At 40.5% G+C, this 23823-nt stretch overlaps 1 protein-coding gene across 3 annotated transcripts in view; it reads right to left on the bottom strand.

Annotated features, from left to right (window-relative positions):
- RAD17 (RAD17 checkpoint clamp loader component) overlaps positions 1-23823 on the bottom strand; it is a 162431-nt gene that overhangs the window by 94173 nt on the left and 44435 nt on the right. For all 3 annotated transcript variants that reach the window (XM_053701452.1, XM_053701454.1, XM_053701453.1), the window contains 3 exons: positions 23255-23324; positions 23013-23124; positions 18766-18939 (listed from right to left, as the gene is read on the bottom strand). In XM_053701452.1, coding sequence (XP_053557427.1) covers positions 18766-18939; positions 23013-23124; positions 23255-23324 — 356 coding nt within the window. The remainder of the gene's footprint in view (positions 1-18765; positions 18940-23012; positions 23125-23254; positions 23325-23823) is intronic.

Raw genomic sequence — 23823 nt, 5'->3', positions numbered from 1 at the left:
CTAGATTAGATTGGGGAGGTGAGATGTAACCAGTGAAGCAGCTACGAAGTGAACCATACTGTTCTCAGAATAAGAATACTGCTTTACCTTATTCTTACATTTCTTATATTAGAAACAAATATACGACTTTATCTCTTTACACAGATTATTAAAACAGGGACAAGTTACTGTTTTAAAAAAATAATTCCACTTAGGGATCCACAGCACCAACTGATTAAATTGTATAAAGGTTTGGACAGGAAGGACACTTTGGTCACAAGGTTTCTCTACTCAAAGTTAAAACTGCTAAGGCTTGACAGCACATAATTGCAATAACCCACACTTCTTTTTTGTTTTGTTTTTTTCTTTGAGTGGTTTCTCCATCACGTCATTCACAAGTCACAAATAGTCACACGACCCTTTTTGTCCCCCCTCTCACTTTTTTTTTTTTTTTTTTTGCGTGGGGCTTGGTTCTCAAGCCACTCGCCTTAACACAAGATCTCTCTAGATCCTCACAAAATCAATTGTATACCTTATTATCACTACATAGCACCTAAGGTCTGCTCCTTATAAGAATTAATTTTTTTTTAAAATTCACAACTGGCACATGGACAAGTTCCTAAACACTTCTTTCAAGTCATCCTCCCAAGCATGGCAGGTAAACACAGAGATAAAAAGTCTAAAGGAGCCGTAGAAATCGTTGCAGATGTGCATTCTGCAACAAATTTAAACCCAATAAATGAGGTTTTTAATATGCAAAACCTGGTCACTAACATATCAGAAGCCCTGACCCCTAAATTTGATACCCTAAGAACAGAAATAAAACAAGACATAGCCCTGTTATCTCAAGAAATAAAACAATTTTCTAACAGACTGCAAGAGGCAGAGCAAAGGGTCTCAGACCTAGAGGACCTCTCAGCTGTTCAAGGCTCTAGGCTAGTGGACATAGAAACAAAACTCCAAAAAATGCAGCTAAGACTAGAAGACTCCGAGAATCAGTCACGGAGAAATAATATCAGGATAGTGGGCATACCTGAAGGAAAGAAATTCGAAAATCTATCTTCATTCATAACAGAAACTCTAGGCCAAATTCTTGAAATATCAAACACACGGGTAATAATTGAAAGGGCTCACAGAATCGGCCCACCCCCAGCTGAGAACAAATTCAATAACAGACCAAGGCCAGTCATAGCACGCTTCCTGAACTATTTAGACAAAGTGAACATGATGCAACAGTACAGAAAGAAACAACCTATCATTGTAGATGGAGCTAAAATCCTCATGTTCCAGGATTTCTCGGCCGAAACCTCCTTAAAAAGGAGAGAATTGGCACCCATATGCACAAAATTAATTCACAAGGGATACAGGGCAACTATAATTTACCCATCCAAACTTAAAGTCATCACAACTGACAACACACACTTCTTTGACAATGTAAAAGATGCGGAAAGCTTTTTAAATGAAATAGAATCCGTAGGGCAAGTTCCACCCCCCGAAGGGGATTAATGGGCAATAACAGCAAATAGAATCATGTTTGTATGATAAGCTTAACAAAGGCACATTATGGTGTTAATAGTAACCTTGCAACTTATGATAAGGGACCCCTTTCAGGTTAGGGGAAAAAAAAGGGGGGGACAGGTTCCCCCCTTTTTTCATCTAATTGAGATTCTAGGTTCATATTATTTAATTATTTTTTTTTCTTTTCTCCCTCTTTGTTTTGCACTTTTTCCTCTCTTTTCCTCCATCCCCCCCCTCCTTCCTCCCTCCTTTCCTCATGGTACTATTCTCCTCTTCATAAATTAAAAATCTAAATGATAAAACCCCCAGAAAAGTTTAAGGTAATATCATGGAACATCGGGGGAATTACAACCCCCATAAAGAGGAAAGCCATTGTTTCTCACATGCGTAAGATGCAAGCAGACATAATCTTCTTGCAAGAAACACACTTGAACATGGAAGAAACAATGAAACTGAAGGGCTCGGATAAAAGAGGTGGTCGTCTCACCTAGCATCAAAAGGAAGAGGGGCGTGGCAATCTTGCTAGGCAAAAGATTAGACTCTGAGATACTCCAGGTAAGAGAAGATCCGGAGGGGAGATTTGTAATGCTGAAAATTCGAATTGCTAAACAAATTTACACATTACTTAACCTATATGCACCTAATGAATTTTGGAATCTAATACAATCCACGGTTTTACTCCACTCAGAAGGTTATCTGATCCTGGGAGGGGACTTTAATATGGCCCCACAGTCTCCACTGGACAGACTGAGATACAATAGAAGTCAAGCAAAAGGTAAAAAAGATAAGTTAGAAACAAAAATATTTAAGAACATTTGTCAGAACCTTTCGGTTAAAGATATCTGACAGTCACAGAACCCCGACGTGAGCGATTATACTTGTCTATCTAAGGCGCACAAAACGCTCTCTAGAATAGACTTATTCTTAGTTGATGAGAGATTATGTTCAAGAGATATAAATGCAGGAATCACTCCTATAGTCATATCAGATCACTCTCCCATTTTTCTAGAGATACAACTAAATAGCTCAAGAAAAGCTCCACTGAGATTTAGGTTTCCATATTATCTGGCGAATGATTTCAAATTTAAAAAACATTTAAATGACAAATTCAAAGAATATATTCAATTTAATTCTGAATTTATTGATAGACCGGAAATCTTCTGGGGAGCAGCAAAGGCAGTTATCAGAGGGGAGATAACAGCATACGTAGCCAAGTTATCTAAGATATTAAAGAAAAGAGAGAAGGAAGCCACTAATTTTGTGGTAAATTCATATAATCGCTACCTCCTGCAAAAGTCATCTTTTAATTGGGCCAAGTACATCAAAGCCAAAAATGAAAGAGATGCCTTAGTATTGCTCCTGGAAACTCAAAAAGACCTTAGATTTCAGGCAAAAATGTATCGTTATGGCAATAAATCTGGCAAATTACTAGCCAATTTAGTTAAGGGAGAAAAAAAAGCCCTCACAGATAGATAGATTACAACAGGAAGGGCTGACACTCACAAAGCCAGAGGATATCTTAGAGAGCTTCACAAACTATTACAAAGATATTTATTCCCCAAGAACCACAGATACAAACCAATCGCTGGAATTTTGGAGCAAAATAAAATGCCCCACAGTTCCAGAGGAAAAAATTAATAATCTGAACAAGCCAATATCGGAGGAAGAAGTCAGTAAAATGATTTCTGTGATACCATGTAACAAGGCTGCAGGCCCAGATGGGCTGCCCAATGAGGCCTATAAGATCTTAGCCCCAGAAGTAGTGCCATACCTGCGTAACTTATACAATGACTTTTATATTAATGACAAAACTATCCCACCAAGTTTCTCAGCTTCATTCACAACATTACTTCCGAAAGGGGGTAAAGATCCATCTCAAAGAGAGTCCTATCGCCCCATAGCTCTTCTGAACTCAGAATACAAAATTCTGGCTTCAATTTTAGCTGGAAGACTCCAAAGTGGTCTTGCACATATCATACATAAAGACCAAGCAGGTTTTCTTAAGCACCGTAATTCTGCCTCTAAAATTAGAGAAGTGTTGTCGATAATAGAATACTTTTCACAGAAGATAGATAACGAGGAGGAGATAGGGGCGCCCCAGACCTTGCCATAGTGGCAATTGATGCTGAAAAGGCCTTTAATTCAGTTTATTTTAGTCACATTTTTACATCTTTAGAGAAATTTGGATTTACAGATAAGTTTCTGAGCTTTATAGAAAATTTATACAAAGCACCCTGCACAAAACTGATAGTTAACAATCTCACATCAACAGATATTGAAATTCAGAGGGGAACGCGGCAGGGCTGCCCCCTATCTCCTCTTCTATTCGACATAGCCATAGAATCCTTAGCAATTAGGGTTAGACAGTCCCTCCAAGGCGTCATAATATCTAAACATGAAATAAAAATCGCGCTATACGCGGACGATATTCTTCTTTATATCGCGAATACAAAGAAAAATCTACCTAAACTTATGCACACAATAGACAGTTTTGGATCCTTCTCGGGGTATAAAATAAACGCATCTAAGTCGGAGATCTTTTGGCTCAGGAAAAAGTCTAACTCACTGAGTGACTGTCCGTTTAAGGAAGTGACAAAATCATTTAAATATCTAGGTATTAATATCCCAGTCGAATCATCAGACTTGTACAGACTTAACATAACACCAATTTTATCATTTATACGCGAGAAATTGAAAACTTGGTTAAATTTACCAATTTCACTCTCCGGGAGAATTGCGCTATACAAGATGGTCCTCCTCCCAAAACTCCTATATGTTTTACAGAATACCCCATTACTTATGTTTGAAAAAGATATTCGGTTACTTAACTCGGCAGTTAGAAATTTCATATGGCAAGGGAAGAGATCTAGGGTATCAATACCCAAACTTTCTGTAGGGAAGGAATTTGGAGGGCTAGCATTACCCGATATAAGACTATACAATTTAGCATTCTTAGCGCGCACTGTGATAGACTGGGCTTGTTCCAAAAACTATGTGACTAACAACTTGGTTGATGAGAATATTTGCTTCCCCTTCCTTCCAATAGGTCTGGCCCATTGTGAGCCAAAAGCATTACCCTCTGAAATTAAGAAGCTCAGAACTATTCTGAATCCTATTAAAGCATGGTGGAAGATTGGGACCCTCTTAAAAGCTAACTGCAAAGCTTCACAATATTTGCCAATAAGGGGAAACCCTGAGTTTTGTCCGGGCCTGAACTCGGCAATTTTTGACAACTGGTCCGCCAAGGGCCTGAAGACAGTACAGCAACTAATTAGATTAGACACAAAATGTGTAAAATCATTTGAGGAACTAAAAAACATAATTTATGCTTACCTGATAAATTTATTTCTCTTGTAGTGTATTCAGTCCACGGGTCATCCATTACTTATGGGATATATTCCCTTCCCAACAGGAAGTTGCAAGAGGATCACCCAAAGCAGAGCTGCTATATAGCTCCTCCCCTCACACGTCATATCCAGTCATTCGACCGAAACAAGACAAGAAAGGAGAAACCATAGGGTGCAGTGGTGACTGGAGTTTTAATTAAAATTTAGATCTGCCTTAAAAAAGACAGGGCGGGCCGTGGACTGAATACACTACAAGAGAAATAAATTTATCAGGTAAGCATAAATTATGTTTTCTCTTGTTAAGTGTATTCAGTCCACGGGTCATCCATTACTTATGGGATACCAATACCAAAGCTAAAGTACACGGATGATGGGAGGGACAAGGCAGGAACTTAAACGGAAGGAACCACTGCCTGTAGAACCTTTCTCCCAAAAACAGCCTCTGAAGAAGCAAAAGTGTCAAATTTGTAAAATTTTGAAAAGGTGTGAAGCGAAGACCAAGTCGCAGCCTTGCAAATCTGTTCAACAGAGGCCTCATTCTTAAAGGCCCAGGTGGAAGCCACAGCTCTAGTGGAATGAGCTGTAATTCTTTCAGGGGGCTGCTGTCCAGCAGTCTCATAGGCTAAACGTATTATGCTACGAAGCCAAAAGGAGAGAGAGGTTGCCGAAGCTTTTTGACCTCTCCTCTGTCCAGAGTAAACGACAAACAGGGAAGAAGTTTGACGAAAATCTTTAGTTGGCTGTAAATAGAACTTCAGGGCACGGACTACATCCAGATTATGCAAAAGTCGTTCCTTCTTTGAAGAAGGATTAGGACATAATGATGGAACAACAATCTCCTGATTGATATTCCTGTTAGAAACTACCTTAGGTAAAAACCCAGGTTTAGTACGCAGAACTACCTTGTCCGAATGGAAAATCAAATAAGGAGAATCACAATGTAAGGCAGATAACTCAGAGACTCTTCGAGCCGAGGAAATAGCCATCAAAAACAGAACTTTCCAAGATAAAAGCTTAATATCAATGGAATGAAGGGGTTCAAACGGAACACCTTGAAGAACTTTAAGAACCAAGTTTGTTGCTCCGCCATGGAGCTTAGTCTTAAACACAGGCTTAATCCTAGCCAAAGCCTGACAAAAAGCCTGGACGTCTGGAACTTCTGCCAGACGTTTGTGTAAAAGAATAGACAGAGCAGAAATCTGTCCCTTTAACGAACTAGCAGATAAGCCCTTTTCTAAACCCTCCTGTAGAAAAGACAATATCCTAGGAATCCTAACCTTACTCCATGAGTAACTCTTGGATTCGCACCAATATAAATATTTACGCCATATCTTATGGTAAATTTTTCTGGTAACAGGCTTCCGTGCCTGTATTAAGGTATCAATAACTGACTCTGAGAAGCCACGCTTTGATAGGATCAAGCGTTCAATCTCCATGCAGTCAGCCTCAGAGAAATTAGATTTGGATGATTGAAAGGACCTTGTATTAGAAGGTCTTGCCTCAGAGGTAGAGTCCATGGTGGACAGGATGACATGTCCACAAGGTCTGAATACCAGGTCCTGCGTGGCCATGCAGGCGCTATCAGAATCACTGATGCTCTCTCCTGCTTGATCTTGGCGATCAGTCGAGGGAGCAGAGGAAACGGTGGAAACACATAAGCCAGGTTGAAGAACCAAGGAGCTGCTAGAGCATCTATCAGCGTCGCTCCCGAGTCCCTGGACCTGGATCCGTAACGAGGAAGCTTGGCGTTCTGGCGAGACGCCATGAGATCCAGTTCTGGTTTGCCCCAACGATGGACCAGTTGAGCAAACACCTCCGGATGGAGTTCCCACTCTCCCGGATGACGACTTAGAAAATCCGCCTCCCAGTTCTCCATGCCTGGGATGTGGATCGCTGACAAGTGGCAAGAGTGAGACTCTGCCCAGCGAATTATCTTTGAGACTTCTAACATCGCTAGGGAACTCCTGGTTCCCCCTTGATGGTTGATGTAAGCCACAGTCGTGATATTTTCCGACTGAAATCTGATGAACCTCAGTGTTGCTAACTGAGGCCAAGCTAGAAGAGCATTGAATATTGCTCTTAACTCCAGAATATTTATTGGGAGGAGTTTCTCCTCCTGAGTCCACGATCCCTGAGCCTTCAGGGAATTCCAGACTGCGCCCCAGCCTAGAAGGCTGGCATCTGTTGTTACAATCGTCCAATCTGGCCTGCGAAAGGTCATACCCTTGGACAGATGGACCCAAGATAGCCACCAGAGAAGAGAATCTCTGGTCTCTTGATCCAGATTTAGTAGAGGGGACAAATCTGAGTAATCCCCGTTCCACTGACCTAGCATGCACAATTGCAGCGGTCTGAGATGCAGGCACGCAAATGGCACTATGTCCATTGCCGCTACCATTAAGCCGATTACTTCCATGCACTGAGCCACTGACGGGCGTGGAATGGAATGAAGAACACGGCAAGCATTTAAAAGTTTTGATAACCTGGCCTCCGTCAGGTAAATTCTCATTTTTACAGAATCTATCAGAGTCCCTAGGAAGGAGACTCTTGTGAGTGGTGATAGAGAACTCTTTTCCACGTTCACTTTCCACCCATGCGACCTCAGAAATGCCAGAACTATCTCTGTATGAGACTTGGCAATTTGAAAGCTTGACGCCTGTATCAGGATGTCGTCTAGATACGGAGCCACCGCTAAGCCTCGCGGTCTTAGAACCGCCAGAAGTGAGCCCAGAACCTTTGTAAAGATTCTCGGGGCCGTAGCCAACCCGAAAGGGAGGGCTACAAATTGGTAATGCCTGTCTAGAAAGGCAAATCTTAGGAACCGATGATGATCTTTGTGAATCGGTATATGAAGGTAGGCATCCTTTAAGTCCACTGTGGTCATGTACTGACCCTCTTGGATCATGGGTAGGATGGTCCGAATAGTTTCCATTTTGAATGATGGAACTCTTAGGAATTTGTTTAAGATCTTTAGGTCCAAAATTGGTCTGAAGGTACCCTCTTTTCTTGGGAACCACGAACAGATTTGAATAAAATCCCTGTCCTTGTTCCGTCCGCGGAACTGGATGGATCACCCCCATTACTAGGAGGTCCTGTACACAGCGTAGGAATGCCTCTTTCTTTATCTGGTTTTCTGATAACCTTGAAAGATGAAATCTCCCTTGAGGGGAAGCCTTGAAGTCCAGAAGATATCCCTGAGATATGATCTCCAACGCCCAGGGATCCTGGACATCTCTTGCCCACGCCTGGGCGAAGAGAGAAAGTCTGCCCCCCATTAGATCCATTTCCGGATAGGGGGCCGTTCCTTCATGCTGTCTTAGGGGCAGTAGTAGGTTTTCTGGCCTGCTTGCCCTTGTTCCAGGACTGGTTAGTCTTCCAGGCCTGTCTGTAACGAGCAACAGTTCCTTCCTGTTTTGGAGCGGAGGAAGTTGATGTTGCTCCTGCCTTGAAGTTTCGAAAGGCACGAAAATTAGACTGTTTGGCCTTTGATTTGGCCCTGTCCTGAGGAAGAGTATGACCCTTACCTCCAGTAATGTCAGCGATAATATCTTTCAAGCCGGGCCCGAATAAGGTTTGCCCCTTGAAAGGAATATTAAGCAATTTAGATTTAGAAGTCACGTCAGCTGACCAGGATTTAAGCCATAGCGCTCTGCGCGCCTGGATGGCGAATCCGGAGTTCTTAGCCGTTAGTTTAGTTAAATGTACAATGGCATCGGAAACAAATGCATTAGCTAGCTTAAGTGCTTTAAGCTTGTCCATAATTTCATCCAATGGAGCTGTGTGAATGGCCTCTTCTAGAGACTCAAACCAGAATGCCGCAGCAGCAGTGACAGGCGCAATGCATGCAAGGGGCTGTAAGATAAAACCTTGTTGAACAAACATTTTCTTAAGGTAACCTTCTAATTTTTTATCCATTGGATCCGAAAAAGCACAACTATCCTCCACCGGGATAGTGGTACGCTTAGCTAAAGTAGAAACTGCTCCCTCCACCTTAGGGACCGTCTGCCATAAGTCCCGTGTAGTGGCGTCTATTGGAAACATTTTCCTAAATATAGGAGGTGGGGAAAAGGGCACACCGGGTCTATCCCACTCCTTGCTAATAATTTCTGTAAGCCTTTTAGGTATAGGAAAAACGTCAGTACACACCGGTACCGCATAGTATCTATCCAGCCTACATAATTTCTCTGGAATTGCAACTGTGTTACAGTCATTCAGAGCCGCTAAAACCTCCCCTAGCAATACACGGAGGTTCTCAAGCTTGAATTTAAAATTAGAGATCTCTGAATCCGGTTTCCCTGGATCAAATCCGTCACCCACAGAATGAAGCTCTCCGTCCTCATGTTCTGCAAACTGTGACGCAGTATCTGACATGGCTTTCCCAGCACCAGCGCGCTCTGTCCTTATCCCAGAGCAATCGCACTTGCCTCTTAATTCTGGCAATTTAGATAGTACTTCTGTCAGGGTATTATTCATAATAGTAGCCATGTCTTGTAAAGTGATTTGTATGGGCGTCTCTGATGTACTTGGCGCCACAATATCACTCGCCTCCTGAGCGGGAGGCGAAGGTACTGACACGTGAGGAGAGTTAGTCGGCATAACTTCCCCCTCGTTGTCTGGTGATAATTCCTTTACAGATAAAGACTGACCTTTATTATTTAAAGTGAAATCAATACATTTAGTACACATATTTCAAACACACTGTCACAGGTCTGCTGTGACTGATTACCTCCCTCAAAATGACTTTTGAAGTCCCTTGAGCTCTCTAGAGACGTCCTGGGTCATGCAGGAAGAAGCAAGACTGAGACTGAATTTTTACTGCGCAAAAAAGCGCTACAATAGGCCCCTCCCACTCATTATTACAACAGTGGGAGCCTCAGTTAACTGTTTCTATGCAGAAATATAAGTCAGCCATGTGGAAAAATTTATGCCCCAATAAGTTTTATCACCAATGTACCTCACTAAAAACGATTAAACATGCCAGTAAACGTTTTAAACATCCTTTTTTAAAGAGTATGTATCTCTATTGATAAGCCTGATACCAGTCCTTCTACTGCATTTAAGCCTTATTACATTACATTCAGTATTAGTAGCATTTTCTTAGTCAAATTCCATTCCTTAGAAAATTACTTTACTGCATACACATTAATCAGCCTGATACCAGTCGCTTTCACTGCATTTAAGGCTTTACTTACATTACATCGGTATCAGCAGTATTTTCTTAGTCAATTCCATTCCTTAGAAAAATATTTTACTGCACATACCTTATTTGCAGGAGACCCCGCACGCTATTCCCTTTCTGAAGTTACCCCACTCCTCAGAATGTGCGAGAACAGCCAGTGGATCTTAGTTACTTCTGCTAAGATCATAGAAAACGCAGGCAGATTCTTCTTCCAAAAACTGCCTGAGAAAAAAACAGCACACTCCGGTGCCATTTAAAAATAACAAACTTTTGATTGAAGAAATAATTAAGTATGAAACACCACACTCCTCTCACGACCTCCTTCTATGTTGAGGGTTGCAAGAGAATGACTGGATATGACGTGTGAGGGGAGGAGCTATATAGCAGCTCTGCTTTAGGTGATCCTCTTGCAACTTCCTGTTGGGAAGGGAATATATCCCATAAGTAATGGATGACCCGTGGACTGAATACACTTAACAAGAGAAAGTGAGTTTAATTTAGTAAACAATCAATTTTTCGCATACCTACAATTAAGGCACTATATTTCAGAATTGGTTAGAATGGTAGGTTGGGACTGGGGAATGGGAAAAATGGGAAGCTGTTTGTTATTAACAAAGAGTGGTCATATGTCAATTACCTACTGTTACATATCCTTAAGTAGCAATAAGGGAACTCCAATCCTAGAACAGATGGCATCAGGGTGAAATAGACTGATTGCTTCTAACAGTATTGATCCAAACTTCATCCAAAAATCTATCACTAAAGTATATCACGCCACACTTTCAGCAACCTGGAGAGAGGCACATCTCAAAATGTTGCACAGAGCATACTTCACGCCAGAAAAGGGTCAAAAATTGCACAATGTAAATTTTAACAAATGTCCAAAATGTGCTTTACCTGCAGCTGATCTAAAACATATGATATGGAGCTGCCCGAAAATTAGGCAATTTTGGCATAAAATTGAGTACTGGCTTAACAATATACTGAAAGTTTCCCCTCCGGATCTTACATTCTTGCAAGTTGTATTTTATATTAAACAAACTGAAGAGCAACACCCTCAGGAAAAATTAGTAATCCTCTCAATTCTAGCAGTCAGATATTTAATTATTAAATGTTGGAAAAATCACAGGGCCCCTGCATTGCTAGAAGTAAAAAATTGCCTTAAAAAAACAATGCATTTTAGACCAAAGAGACACCAACATAAACAGTGAGGAAGACGTAAAAACATTTTTCAAGAAATGGTCAGTTTTCGTTAAAAGCTACCCAGAAAGTGAAATAGAACACATGATTTTTCCATTTAGAAATTCTGAATTAGTGCAGCTGGATCTATGGTAGGCGAGGGGAGATGGAGGATAAAGAGGAACTCCCTTTCCCCTTTTTTTTTTTTTTTTTTTTTTTTTATTATTATTGTTTTTTTTCTTTCTTTTTTTTTTTTTGTTGTTGGTTTTTTGTTTTTTTTTTGGTTGTTTTGGTTTTTTTTTTTTTCTTTTCTCTCCTGTAATTTGTCTGCTGAACTGATAAATAAAAGACATAGAGGTAAAAAGAGGAAAGGAAAAAAGAAAAAAAGGTTAAAAACAAGAGGATTCAGGTAACAGGTTATGAGGACACCTGGCTAAATAAGAATAACTAAAGGTTATATTTTGTATTGAACTAGTTATCATATATGTCTAAATGATTAATTAGTATGCACAAGAGAAACCTATTTTCATTTGTATATATTTAAGCATTAGCTTAGCAGGGTGCATATTGTTATACCCTAGAAAAATAAAACTTTTTTTTTTTTTTATCTGCATTGCTTGTACGTTATAGGTTTCCTATTGTTGTCTTACTTCTTATTTTTCCCTTTTTTCCGTAAATTCATTGAATATGACATTGAACAATTTCTGATTTTCCACTTTTTTTTGTATTTGATTACATGTTGTATTCCTGAATCCTCTTTAATAAAAAGAAATTAAAAAAAAATTAAAAAATTGCATGCTTTATCTGAATCACGAAAGAAAAAATTTGGTTTCATTGTCCCTTTAAGTGTAACTTCCCTTACCCATAATCCCCAGTCATTCAGCTGAAGGAAAATGGAAAAAGAAGAAACAGAAGGGTGAAAAAGGTGCCTGAGGTTTACTCAAAAAAACTGTCAAATTATAATTTAAAAAGAGGGCGGGGTCATGAACTCTCCTTGTCCGGAAATAAATAAATTTAACAGGTAAGCATAAATTTTGTTTTCTTTCCTAAGACATGGAGAGTCCACAACGTCATTCCAATTACTAGTGGGAAACAATACCCAAGGCTAGAGGACACAGAATAGACAGGGAGGGAGAAAAATGGCAGTAGGACCTAAACAGAAGGCACCACCACTTGAAGAACCTTTCTTCCAAAAGAAGTCTCAGCCGAGGCAAAAGTATCAAATTTGTAGAATTTGGAAAAAGTATGCAAAGAGGAGCATGTTGCCGCCTTGCAAATCTGTTCCACAGAAGCTTCATTTTTGAAAGCCCAAGAAGAGGAGACAGCCCTAGTGGAATGAGCCGTAATTCTCTCAGGAGGCTGCTGTCCAGCAGTCTCATAAGCCAAACGATTCAAACTTCTCAACCAGAGAGACAGAATAGCAGAAGTGGCCTTCTGACCCTTATGTTTTCCAGAGAAAACAACAAACAGGGCAGAAGATAGCCTAAAATCTTTTGTAGCTTGTAAGTAAAATTTTAGAGCTTGCACAACATCCAAGTTATGCAAAAGACGTTCCTTATGAGAAGAAGGATTAGGACAAAAAGAAGGAACAACAATTTCCTGATTAATGTTTCGATCCGACACCACCTTAGGGAAAAAACCTAATTTAGTACGAAGGACCGCCTTGTCAGCATGAAAAATAAGGTACGGGGAATCACACTGCAGAGCTGAAAGCTCAGACACTCTTCGAGCGGAAGAAATAGCAAGAAGAATCAAAACCTACCAAGATAACAATTTTAACATGCATCGGCTCAAACGGAGCCTGCTGCAAAACTTTAAGAACTAGATTAAGGCTCCATGGGGGAGAAACAGGTTTACCACAAAGGCCTGATTATAACCAGGGCCTGAACAAAAGCTTGAACATCTGGTAAGTCAGTCAGACATTTTTTATTATTATTCTTTATTTATAAAGCGCCAACAGATTCCGCAGCGCTGCCCATGGGTACAACAGTACAGTACAACGGAAAAACAATACGATAAAATACAACATTTTTACAGACGAATACAGGGGGAATTGAGGGCCCTATTCCCGTGGTAACTTACAATCTAGATGGGTAGGAGTATGGAAAACAGGAGGTGGGGACTGCAAAGGTGAGAATGATATTAGTGAGGAGATAGAGGGCAACTGTTATTTAAGCGAAGTTAGTTTGTTAATAAGTCGGGTGAAAAGCTTCCCTGAACAGAAAGGTCTTTAGGGAACGTTTAAAGGAGGAGAGGTTAGGGGAAAGTCTGACAGCTCGAGGAAGTGCGTTCCAGAGGGTTGGTGCCGCACGAAAGAAGTCCTGTAGTCTAGCGTGAGAGGAGGTGATGGTAGAGGACGCAAGAAGCAGGTCATTGTTAAATATCTTAGGGGACGGGGAGGAGTATATTTGTTGATGAGTGAGGACAGGTAGGGTGAGGCAGCATTGGTAAGGACTTTGTAGGTCAGGGTGAGAATTTTGAATTTAACTCTGTTGTGAATGGGGAGCCAGTGAAGGGACTCACAGAGAGGTGCAGCAGAAACAGAGCGTCGAGAGAGGTGGGTTAGCCTGGCTGATGCATTTAGGATGGATTGGAGGGGAGAGAGGCGGGAGAGAGGGAGGCCAGTTAGTAAGTTGTTACAGTAGTTAAGTCAGGAAATTACCAGGGAGTGGATTAGCGGTTTAGTATTTTCAGCACTCAGAAATGGATGAATTTTGGAGATATTGCGTAGGTGGTTACGGCAGGATGAAGAGAGCATTTGTTTGTGGGGAATGAATGACAGATATGAGTCAAGAGTGACTCCGAGGCAGCGGACTTGGGGTGATGGGGAGATAGTGGTGCCGCCAACAGTGATAGAAAAATTGGAAACTGGAGTGAAGTTAGAGGGGGGAATTAGAAGTAGTTCGGTCTTGGACATATTTATTTTTAGGTGGTGAGAGGCCATCCAGGAGGAAATGCCAGATAAGCATTCGCTGATGTGAGAATTGACAGATGGAGAGAGTGCAGGGGTGGAAAGGTAGATCTGGGTATCATCAGCATAGAGGTGATAGCTGAAGCCATAGCTGTTGATAAGTTTACCCAGTGAAGAAGTGTAAATAGAGAAGAGTAGAGGACCCAGGACAGAGCCTTGAGGTACTCCAAAAGACAAAGGCAATAGAGAGGAGGAGTCACCAGCAAAAGAGACTGAGAAGGATCGGTTAGACAGATAAGAGTGGATCCAGGAGAGGGCAGTGTCTCAGAGACTGAGAGAGCTGAGAGACCGTAGGAGAAGGGGATGGCCAACAGTGTCAAAGGCCGCAGAAAGGTCAAGTAAGATGAGTATAGAGTAGTAGCCTTTGTTTTTAAATTGTTTTTTTTAAACATCTTTTTTAAATAAGCCTCCAGCTTTTTATCCATAGGATCCTTAAAAGAACAACTATCCTCTATAGGAATGGTAGTTCTCCTAGCTAGAGTAGAAATAGCACCTTACTAGCGGTCAAATGTTTAGATTTTCTCTTACGCTTACCCGAAGAAGGGAAAAATGACAAAGCCTCTATTACTGCAGAGGCAATCTGAGCTGCAAAATCCCCAGGTAAATAAACACCCCTAGGAGGTTGAGAAGGCACAGTATTGGAAACCATCAAGGATTTGGATATTTGAGGAGAAAGCTGAGGCATGTCACGCACAGAATTATCCTGAGAGACATTTGGCTCAGAAGGGAGTAATTTGTCTTTAAATGTTAACGTTTTGGATAAACATGAGGAACAAAATTGCATTGGCAAAACAATTTGAGCCTCTAAACATAGTAAGCCTTTATTAACAGACATAGATTGATCTAACTCTGAATCCATTTTACAGAATTCAACAGTAAGAAAATTTAAAAGAATAAAAACTGACAAAATTAGAAATTTGTCATTTTTGAGAACAATAAAGAATCCTTCAAAGCAACCTTTCAGATTGCCTGAAGTTCCTACCGGACAGGAATTAACACCCCACTAGACAGAGGAAAACGAGACCTTTCTGTAAATATCTTCTTCTCCTTGCACTGAAAAAACAATCCGTTGATGAAAAGTATAATAAAACGTAGCATCCGACAGAGCCCTGCAATACAATACACCTCAGTGTAATGAAGGCTCATTAAGCTCCGCTCCGGAATAACGGAAGTGTGAGCGTCACATGAGCGAGGTGAAAAACTAACTGCGCCACTAGAAAGAGAGCGAAAATGAAACTCTGTAACTGTTTCCCAAAACATTTCAGAATACACAAATCAATGTGCCCTATATTTTGGCAATGAAACACACCATCCTTCTGACTTTTATCTCCCAATAAAGATATAAGTCCCTCTAGCCAAATAACGTCTCACATTTAAACCAAAACTGTATTTATTATAAATAAAGTATCCTTAATTTATAAGGAAATGTATGTCCCATTGCCATAATCTGTCCTAAGAATCCTTCTTATAAAGGATATATGTCCTAATTTGGATCAAATTGAGGATTAACCTCTTAAGTGCTGCTGTCCTTCAATACCTAGAAGGATAAGGCACTTACCTGAGATCCAAATGCAGGACAGATGCTGCTACCTAGGTGTGACAGGCACTTCACTCCCTGTCATGGACCTTTAGAAAAAGAAAGAACAGAGTAACTAACAATGGCTTTCTGCAAAGGGGTAGCAAAATGTTAAAAGTAAAGCAAAACTACCTCGCCGCCTTTTAACTGCTTAAAAGCCACCACTATTCTTACTAAAGAGATTGACATGGACACAGCTAGACCCCAATCCTTGCTTGCAGGGAAAAATACCCATAAAAAATTAAATATCTTCAGACACCAACTTGGCACATCCTCCATTGACAAAGAGGCAAAGAGAATGACTGGCAATTATGGGTAAGGGAAGTTACACTTAAAGGAAAAGTAAACTTGCATGCACTTCAAAGCGCCAATGCAAAGTACATGCAAAATTAGCTTGACTTTTAGTCATGATTTTTAGTATTTATGTAGCATTTATCTTATAATTGTACCTCACAATCCGCTATGTCACTCCACTCCGCCTAGATATTAAAACTTTTTATTTTGATATGAAGAAAATCATCTTCATGATCCTCATTGGTCCCCCAGTGGCGTCCCAACATACTAACTACACGCCCTCAACTTAAACTACGCATGCGTGTCTCATTGAATCTCCTGCCTGTATAAATGCTCGTTCATGAGACACGCATGCGCATTGACTGCACAGGAACAGATAATACGATCTCTGCTACGATATTATATAATACAGCAGTGCTCAGATTTTTACGCATTCGCAATACAGGATGCTTCAAAAGGAGCGCGCACGGATGACTACGTAAGAGCGGATGGGACCACTCTTACTTCTGAAATAGACATACCAGGAGCGGGTATGCGAAGGATCAGTAAACAACATATTAGCGACTACATACAGGGTGATATCATGGATCAATGGCATTAAGGTTTTTGACGAAAATTTACTTTCACTTTAACAGCTTTGCTGGGGTGCTCTTTGCCTCCTCCTGCTGGCCAGGAGTTGAATATCCCACTAGTAATTAGAATGACGTTGTGGACTCTCCATGTCTTAGGAAAGAAATAATCTTTAAAACAGGGGCACTTTAATTCATTAAAGTTTACAAAGACGCTTTTTTTATGGTAAACATCCTCCGCCCACATCTCCTGTTTTCTTTTGCAGATCGATGACGAATCCGGCTTCCTTCAATCGTTTCGTACCCCCTTTGGTGTCCAGCTCATGGGGCACGCAATGAGAGGAGGTAGCGGCATATTGATTTGCTAAAGAAAGCAGGAGATGCGGGCGGAGGATCGACATTATGTTTTCCATAACGCAATGGAAAGTATTTTTAAAAATAAGCGTCTTTGTAAACTTTAATGAATTAAAGTGCCCCTGTTTTTAAGATTATTTTTTTATACTGGGCTTTAATTTGTTTACAATCACTTTAAGGACCGGGCATTTAAGATAAAACACTTGACCAAAAAAAAGAGAATTTTTAGCATTTTTGACATCACTTCATTTAAACCGAAATAGAGCCTTGGTTTTTTTTTGTTTGTTTTTTAATTTACCTATCAACACTATATATTTTTCTTGTAGACAACCCAAGGTATTGATCTAGGCCCATTTTGGGGCATGCAGAAATAGCAAAAATGTATATGTATATGAGAACAAAAGCATTCCCCTTCACCGGTCTTCCTATATATATATATGGCTTTATGTCTCAAATGAATATATGAAGGGGAATGCTTTTGTGCTCATATACACTGACTTGTCTTCCGCTTACATCCGGGATTGTGAGTTCAGTGAGTTTAGTGTGGATGCGTCTAACACATGCAGGGCACACATTACTTGCTGTTATAAAAAACATCCTGTCACATAAAAGGCAAGTTAAAAAGAATTCCCCTTCCCTTCACAGGTCTTCCTGCATCCAATTACCCCAAGAATACTTTGGCAATCTCACAAAACTCTTCCTGGAGAGATCCCACTCTCCCTCTGTCCTCACTACGGCATTCTAAATACTTCACAAGCAGCTCTGCAAAAACGATTGTAGGATCATATTTTGCAGAGCTGTGAGTGAAACATTCACCTCGTGTCTACAGAATGCTACGGTGAGGACAGGACGGGGAGTGAGATCTGTGCCCAGTGTAAACAGTCAGGGAGAAATGGATTAGTGCAGGTGAGGGGATTGTAATTGAAATGCATTATCAATTACACAGACAGCTCCAGCGTGGGGGCTGTCTGTAAGCACACTAGTTAGGGAGTGTAGGAAAAAGCCTTGCTTTGCAGCTATTAGGTTCTACGAATGTATTCATATGCAGTCAGAGGACTAGAAACTTTAAAATTATTTTTAGGGGCTTTAGCAGCAAAATTGATAATATATGTCAATTACAAACTTTATCTTCTTGGAATGCTTTATTTAAATAGACCATATTTTTTTGAGTGTATAATGTCCCTTTAAGGTTCAGGAGTAGCCATAAACTTGAGATATTTCCTCCTCCAAGCTGTTTATTTATTGCCATTTCTGACTACATTCACTATGTAATTATCTGTAGTTGCCTCCTGATAGTTGATGACTCCTACTACTATATATTATAGTAGAGATGAGTGCCTTGATATTATGTGAATATATATTATTTCCTCCACTAGATGGCAGTACTAGTCAATGTGCAGATCCATAAGTAGCCTATAGAAGGAGTTACTACTATAAAAAATGAGATTACTTAATTCAGTCTTCGCAAGTTTGCAGCTTATTGTTTATACCTAGAGGCGATTATGTTTTAGCACAGTACAAGAGTGCAATGACATATTGAGTGAGTATATTCAGCTTTTTTTTGTTAATAATGATGGTCATTATAGTTTGTAGTTTTAGTATGTGGTGTCAGCTTTTAATGCATAAGCACAGGTATAGTAGATAAATGTATGTACCTATCTATATGCACATTGTAATGATCGCCATATGGACATATTTGTATTAATGGCATTATTGTGTTACTCCTGTTATGTGAAATGTCTTGTATTCCATTTTGTAACCTCAATAACAAAATAAAAATAAAAATAAAGTCAGCTTACTTTTACAGTAGAGTATTTTTCCCAAGGCTCGGAACAAGAAGAGAGAGGCATCTTTTCCACCTATAGCCTGAACTTCTTCAGTATTCTTTTGTACTTTACCAGACTTCTTTTTCTCCTTTACCTTTGATGTTTTTCCTTTCTTTTTAGCCCAGAAATCATTTGGTAATGAATTGTCTGAAACCACCAAGCAACAAAACAAAAATTTCAGCTCTTTTGTGACATATTTGTAGATTATTATTAGAGAACAAGGTAAAATTAATAATAGAAGCAAATTTTAATATTTCTTTAAATGACATGCTCTGTCCAAATCATTAAAGTTTAATTTTGACTTTACTATACTTTTAAGGGCAAGTATAAAAATCCTGTTTTCATGACAGCATAAAATTATCATCATCATCATTTATTTGTATAGCGCCACAAAACTCTGTAGCGCTGGGTACAGAGATAGGGGTCTACAATGACAAGGATGTGATAAGATACAAAAACATAACACACTAAACAAATCTAGTACAAGAGGAAGAGGGACCTGCTCCAAAGAGCTTACAGTCTATAGGTTGAGGGTGCAGAGGCATAAGGTTTGGGGTAGCTTGTCCCATAGATTGTAGTTGCAGCAAACAAGACAGTCAAGATTTATTTTGGGTATGATTAAAAACAGAGGAAAGTCTCTCTTAATAGGTGGGTTTTCAAAGAGCTTCTGAAGCTATACAAGGTTGGAGCTAGTCTTCTGGAGCAATACAAGGTTGGAGCTAGTCTTCTGGAGCAATACAAGGTTGGAGCTAGTCTTCTGGAGCAATACAAGGTTGGAGCTAGTCTTCTGGAGCTATACAAGGTTGGAGCTAGTCTTCTGGAGCAATACAAGGTTGGAGCTAGTCTTCTGGAGCAATACAAGATTGGAGCTAGTCTTATGGAACAAGGTAGAGAGTTTCAGAGGACAGAAGCAGTGTGAGAAGTCTTGGAAGCAGGAAAGGGACATAGAGATAATAGGACTGGAGAGACGAAGGTCCGAGGTTGGGGAGTATTTGGAGATGAGGGGAAATATAGTTGCTGTTGAGTGCTTTATAGGTTATAGTGAATACTTTCAATTGTACTCTGGAGTGTGTGGGGAGCCAGTGTAGAGATTGGCAGAGCGGAGCAGCTGTAGATCGGCAGGTGGATGAGCCAAGCTGAAGCATTTGTAACAGAATGAAGGGGGAACAGGCGATTTTCGCGAAGGTCATTTAGAAGTAGATTGCAGTAGTCACTGCATGACAAAGTGAGGGAGTGAATTAGTATTTTTGTAGTTTCTTGAGTCAGGAGTTCTGGAAATGTTGTGTAGGGGTGCACGTCAGAATTTGGTAAGCGCTTGTATATGTGGAGAGAATGTGAGTCCAGAGTCAAGTGTGACCCCAAGACAGCGGCACTGGGGTGAAGTGTTGAGAAGAGAGTATCCAACTGTAAGAGAAACGTCAGGTGTTGGATGTGTCGAAGAAGGGGGAATAAGAAGCAGCTCAGTTTTAAACAGATTGAGTTGAAGGTACTGTGAGGACATCCAAGAGGAAATTGCACAGAGACAGTTGGTAATCTGGTAAGTAAAGAGATCGATATCAGGAGAGGAAAGCTAGATTTAGGTATCATCAGCATATAATTGGTACTGGAACAAATTATTTATCTACCAAAGTGTTTCAGAATACGCAAAATCATTAAAGTGATAAAGTTTAGTGCTGTATATAAAAAGAATGTACAACTGCTCAAGGTATGCTTCATGGTAAGCTGCACATGAAGTTGTGACTGAACAGACAGTGCAAGAATGAATACTAAAAAGGTGAATCCAAGCTTGCTGACCAATGTCTTTGAATAAAAAGACCCCAGTTTAAGACAGATTAAAGGCACCACATCTTTCATGTAACATGTAAGAGCTCTGGTTACATCTATGGCTTGTAAAAAGTCTAATAATAATTACAAGCATTAGACCAAAATAACAGAAAAACTATTTGTGAATGACACGTTACTGGGAAGGCAACCAAGGCTTGTGTACAAAACCACATTATCTTGGTAAAAAAAAACCATAAATTATGCTTACCTAATAATTTTATTTCCATCGAGGGGAGGAAAGTCCACTGCTTCATTCATCACTTGTGGGAATTAAGAACCTGGCCACCAGGATCAGGCAAAGACATCCCAGCCAAAGGCTTAAATACCTCCCCCACTCCCTTCATCCCCCAGTCATTCTGCCAAGGGAACAAGGAACAGTAGGAGAAATATCAGGGTATAAATGGTGCCAGAAGAACAAAAAATAAATTTGGGTCCACACACCGTAAAACGGGCGGGTGCAGTGGACTCTGCTCCCCACAATGGAAATTAAAATTATCAGGTAAGCATAATTTAGGTTTTCCATCTAAAGGGGAGGAGAGTCCACTGCTTCATTCATCACTTGTGGGAACAAATACCCAAGCTCTAGAGGATACTGAATGAAGACAACGGGAGGGTAAAGGAGGCGGACCCTATACGGAGGGCAGCACAGCCTGCAGAACCTTTCCTTCCGCCAAAGCAAAAACGTCAAATTTGTAAAATTTTGCAAAAGTATGTAAGGATGACCAGGTAGCCGCCTTAAAAATCTGCTCCATAGAAGCCTCATTCTTAAAGGCCCAAGAAGAGGCCACAGCTCTAGTCGAGTGAGCCGTAATCCTCTGAGGAGGCTTGTGTCCCGCTGTCTCATAAGCCAGACGGATCATACTCCTCAACCAAAAGGATAGAGAAGTTGCAGAGGCCCTCTGCGCCTTCCAGAATACACAAGGAATAAGGATGACGTCTGTCTGAACTCCTTCGTGGCTTGAAGATAAAACTTCAAGGGCCGAACCACATCCAGATTATGAATTAACCTCTCCTTTGAAGAGGATGGGTTAGGATACAAGGAAGGAACCAATATTTCCTGGTTAATGTTACGACTTGACACCACCTTGGGAAGAAATCCCAAACCGGTTCGCAGAAAGGCTTTGTCAGCATGAAAAACCAAAGTAAGGAGGCTCAAATTGTAAGGCTGCCAACTCAGAGACTCTGCGTGCCGAAGCAATAGCCAATAACAACAGGACCTTCCATGAGAGAATCTTAATGTCCAGAGCATGCATAGGCTCAAACGGAGCCCTCTGCAAGACCTTAAGCACCAAGTTTAAGCTCCAGGCAGGAGCAAGATTCCTGAAAACCGGTCTAATCCTAACCAGAGCCTGAACAAAGGAGTGAATATCAGGAATCTCCACGAGCTTCTTGTGCAACAGTACCGATAAAGCCGAGATCTGTCTCCTTAGGGAACTGGCGGCAAGACCCTTATCCAGACCATCCTGCAGAAAGGCCAAAATCCTGGATATCTTGACCTTGTGCCAAGGGTATCCTCGTCACACCAGGACAAGTAGGTCCTCCACACTTTGTGGTAGATGTGTCTAGTAACCGTCTTCCTGGCCTGGACGAGAGTGTCGATCACTCTCTCCGAAAAAACTCTCTTGGCTAAGGCTAGGCGTTCAATCTCCACGCAGTCAGCCTCAGAGAATCAAGGTTTTGATGAAGAAAAGGACCTTGAACTAGCAGGTGCTTGTGACAAGGTAACTTCCACGGCGGATAAGACGACCGCCACTAGATCCGCAAACTACGTCCTCCGCGGCCATGACGAAGCATTCAGAATAGCCGAAGCTTGCTCCTGCTTGATGCGGGCCACTACTCCTGTGAGGAAAGGCAAAGAATGACTGGGATGAGGGGAGTGGGGGAGGTATTTAAGCCTTTGGCTGAGGTGTCTTTGCCTCCTCCTGGTGGCCAGGTTCTTAATTCCCACAAGTGATGAATGAAGCAGTGGCCTCTCTTTCCCTTTAGATGGAAAAACTCCTGATTGCCTTTATAAGACTGAGGTCCCTAAGATAAATCTGTCCAGGAGGAAGATAAAACCTGTCCAGTACTTGAAGAAATATCTGGACAACTGGGTGAAGAATACGGTAAGACAAAGCTGAAAATTAGACTTTCAAAATGCTCTTGGAAAGCATCTTGTTATCCATACAGAGACTAGCATTAAAACTAGCAGTGCCCAAAAGTAGAAATAGCACTTAGCAGTAACTGGTTTGTGTGCACTGCACTCTTTAATGTGTTAATGGCAGAAGTAGGGATTCAGTAACTAGGCCATCCAAGCTAAAGTCTCATTACTACAATATGTAACATCAGTATGCAATAAATATCATATTACTATTTTGTTCCCGTTGTCACCATTATATTTAGTATGGCCATCTTACCTTTCAGTGCTGAGAACTGTAGACTGTTAATGGCACTTCTGATATCTCCAGAGCTGCCACTGCACAGTAACTCGAGTGTAGGTTTATCAGGAATAGTACATTTACCACCACTCTGTAAAGGACAAAGTAAAACCCCTTTAAACTCATTCAAAAAGATGTGTGTACATAAGGTTAAAAAGAAGACACAAGTGGGCAACAACAGTGCATGATTTTATTCCCAGTTAAACACAATAAATACTAACCATACTGGCCTCTGAGGTAGCAATTCGAGTCAGTACTTTCATCATACTTGTTGGAGCTACTGGGTTGAAACTATAATATAAACAAACATAAATGTGAATTTAAAAATAGTATTTAATCCTCCCTTTAAAATAAAAACAGTAAAAAAAAACTTTTTAAGAACAACAAGTATATGTATTTGTGAAGTTATTCTGGCTGATATAGAGAATGGCTCATTTGATCTGCAGTGTTATGGTCTGTAAAAACAGTTGCTGCTCAGTACTATGTTGCTGTGGACTAGGTTTACTAAAATGCAGACAAATCCTAGTTAAAATTCTAGTTCTCAGCTCCTTCTCCCCAATACAGAATACATTTTAAGATTACAATACCTGAAGAGATACAAATTGACTAAGCCATGCTTCCGACCTGCTAGAAACACTGCCCTAAAACACTGGCTAACATATGTTACTATTGAGAATTAGGCAAGTTAATCTTAATAGATCGCTCACATTTAATATTGTATCTGGAACAGAAGGCACTATATTAAAGCCTGCTAAAGTATTGCTATGGATACACTACAATAAGATAGGCT

The sequence above is a fragment of the Bombina bombina genome, chromosome 2, assembly GCF_027579735.1.
Source record: "Bombina bombina isolate aBomBom1 chromosome 2, aBomBom1.pri, whole genome shotgun sequence".
Classification (NCBI taxonomy): domain Eukaryota; kingdom Metazoa; phylum Chordata; class Amphibia; order Anura; family Bombinatoridae; genus Bombina; species Bombina bombina.
This window is presented reverse-complemented; position numbering and strand designations above follow the sequence as displayed.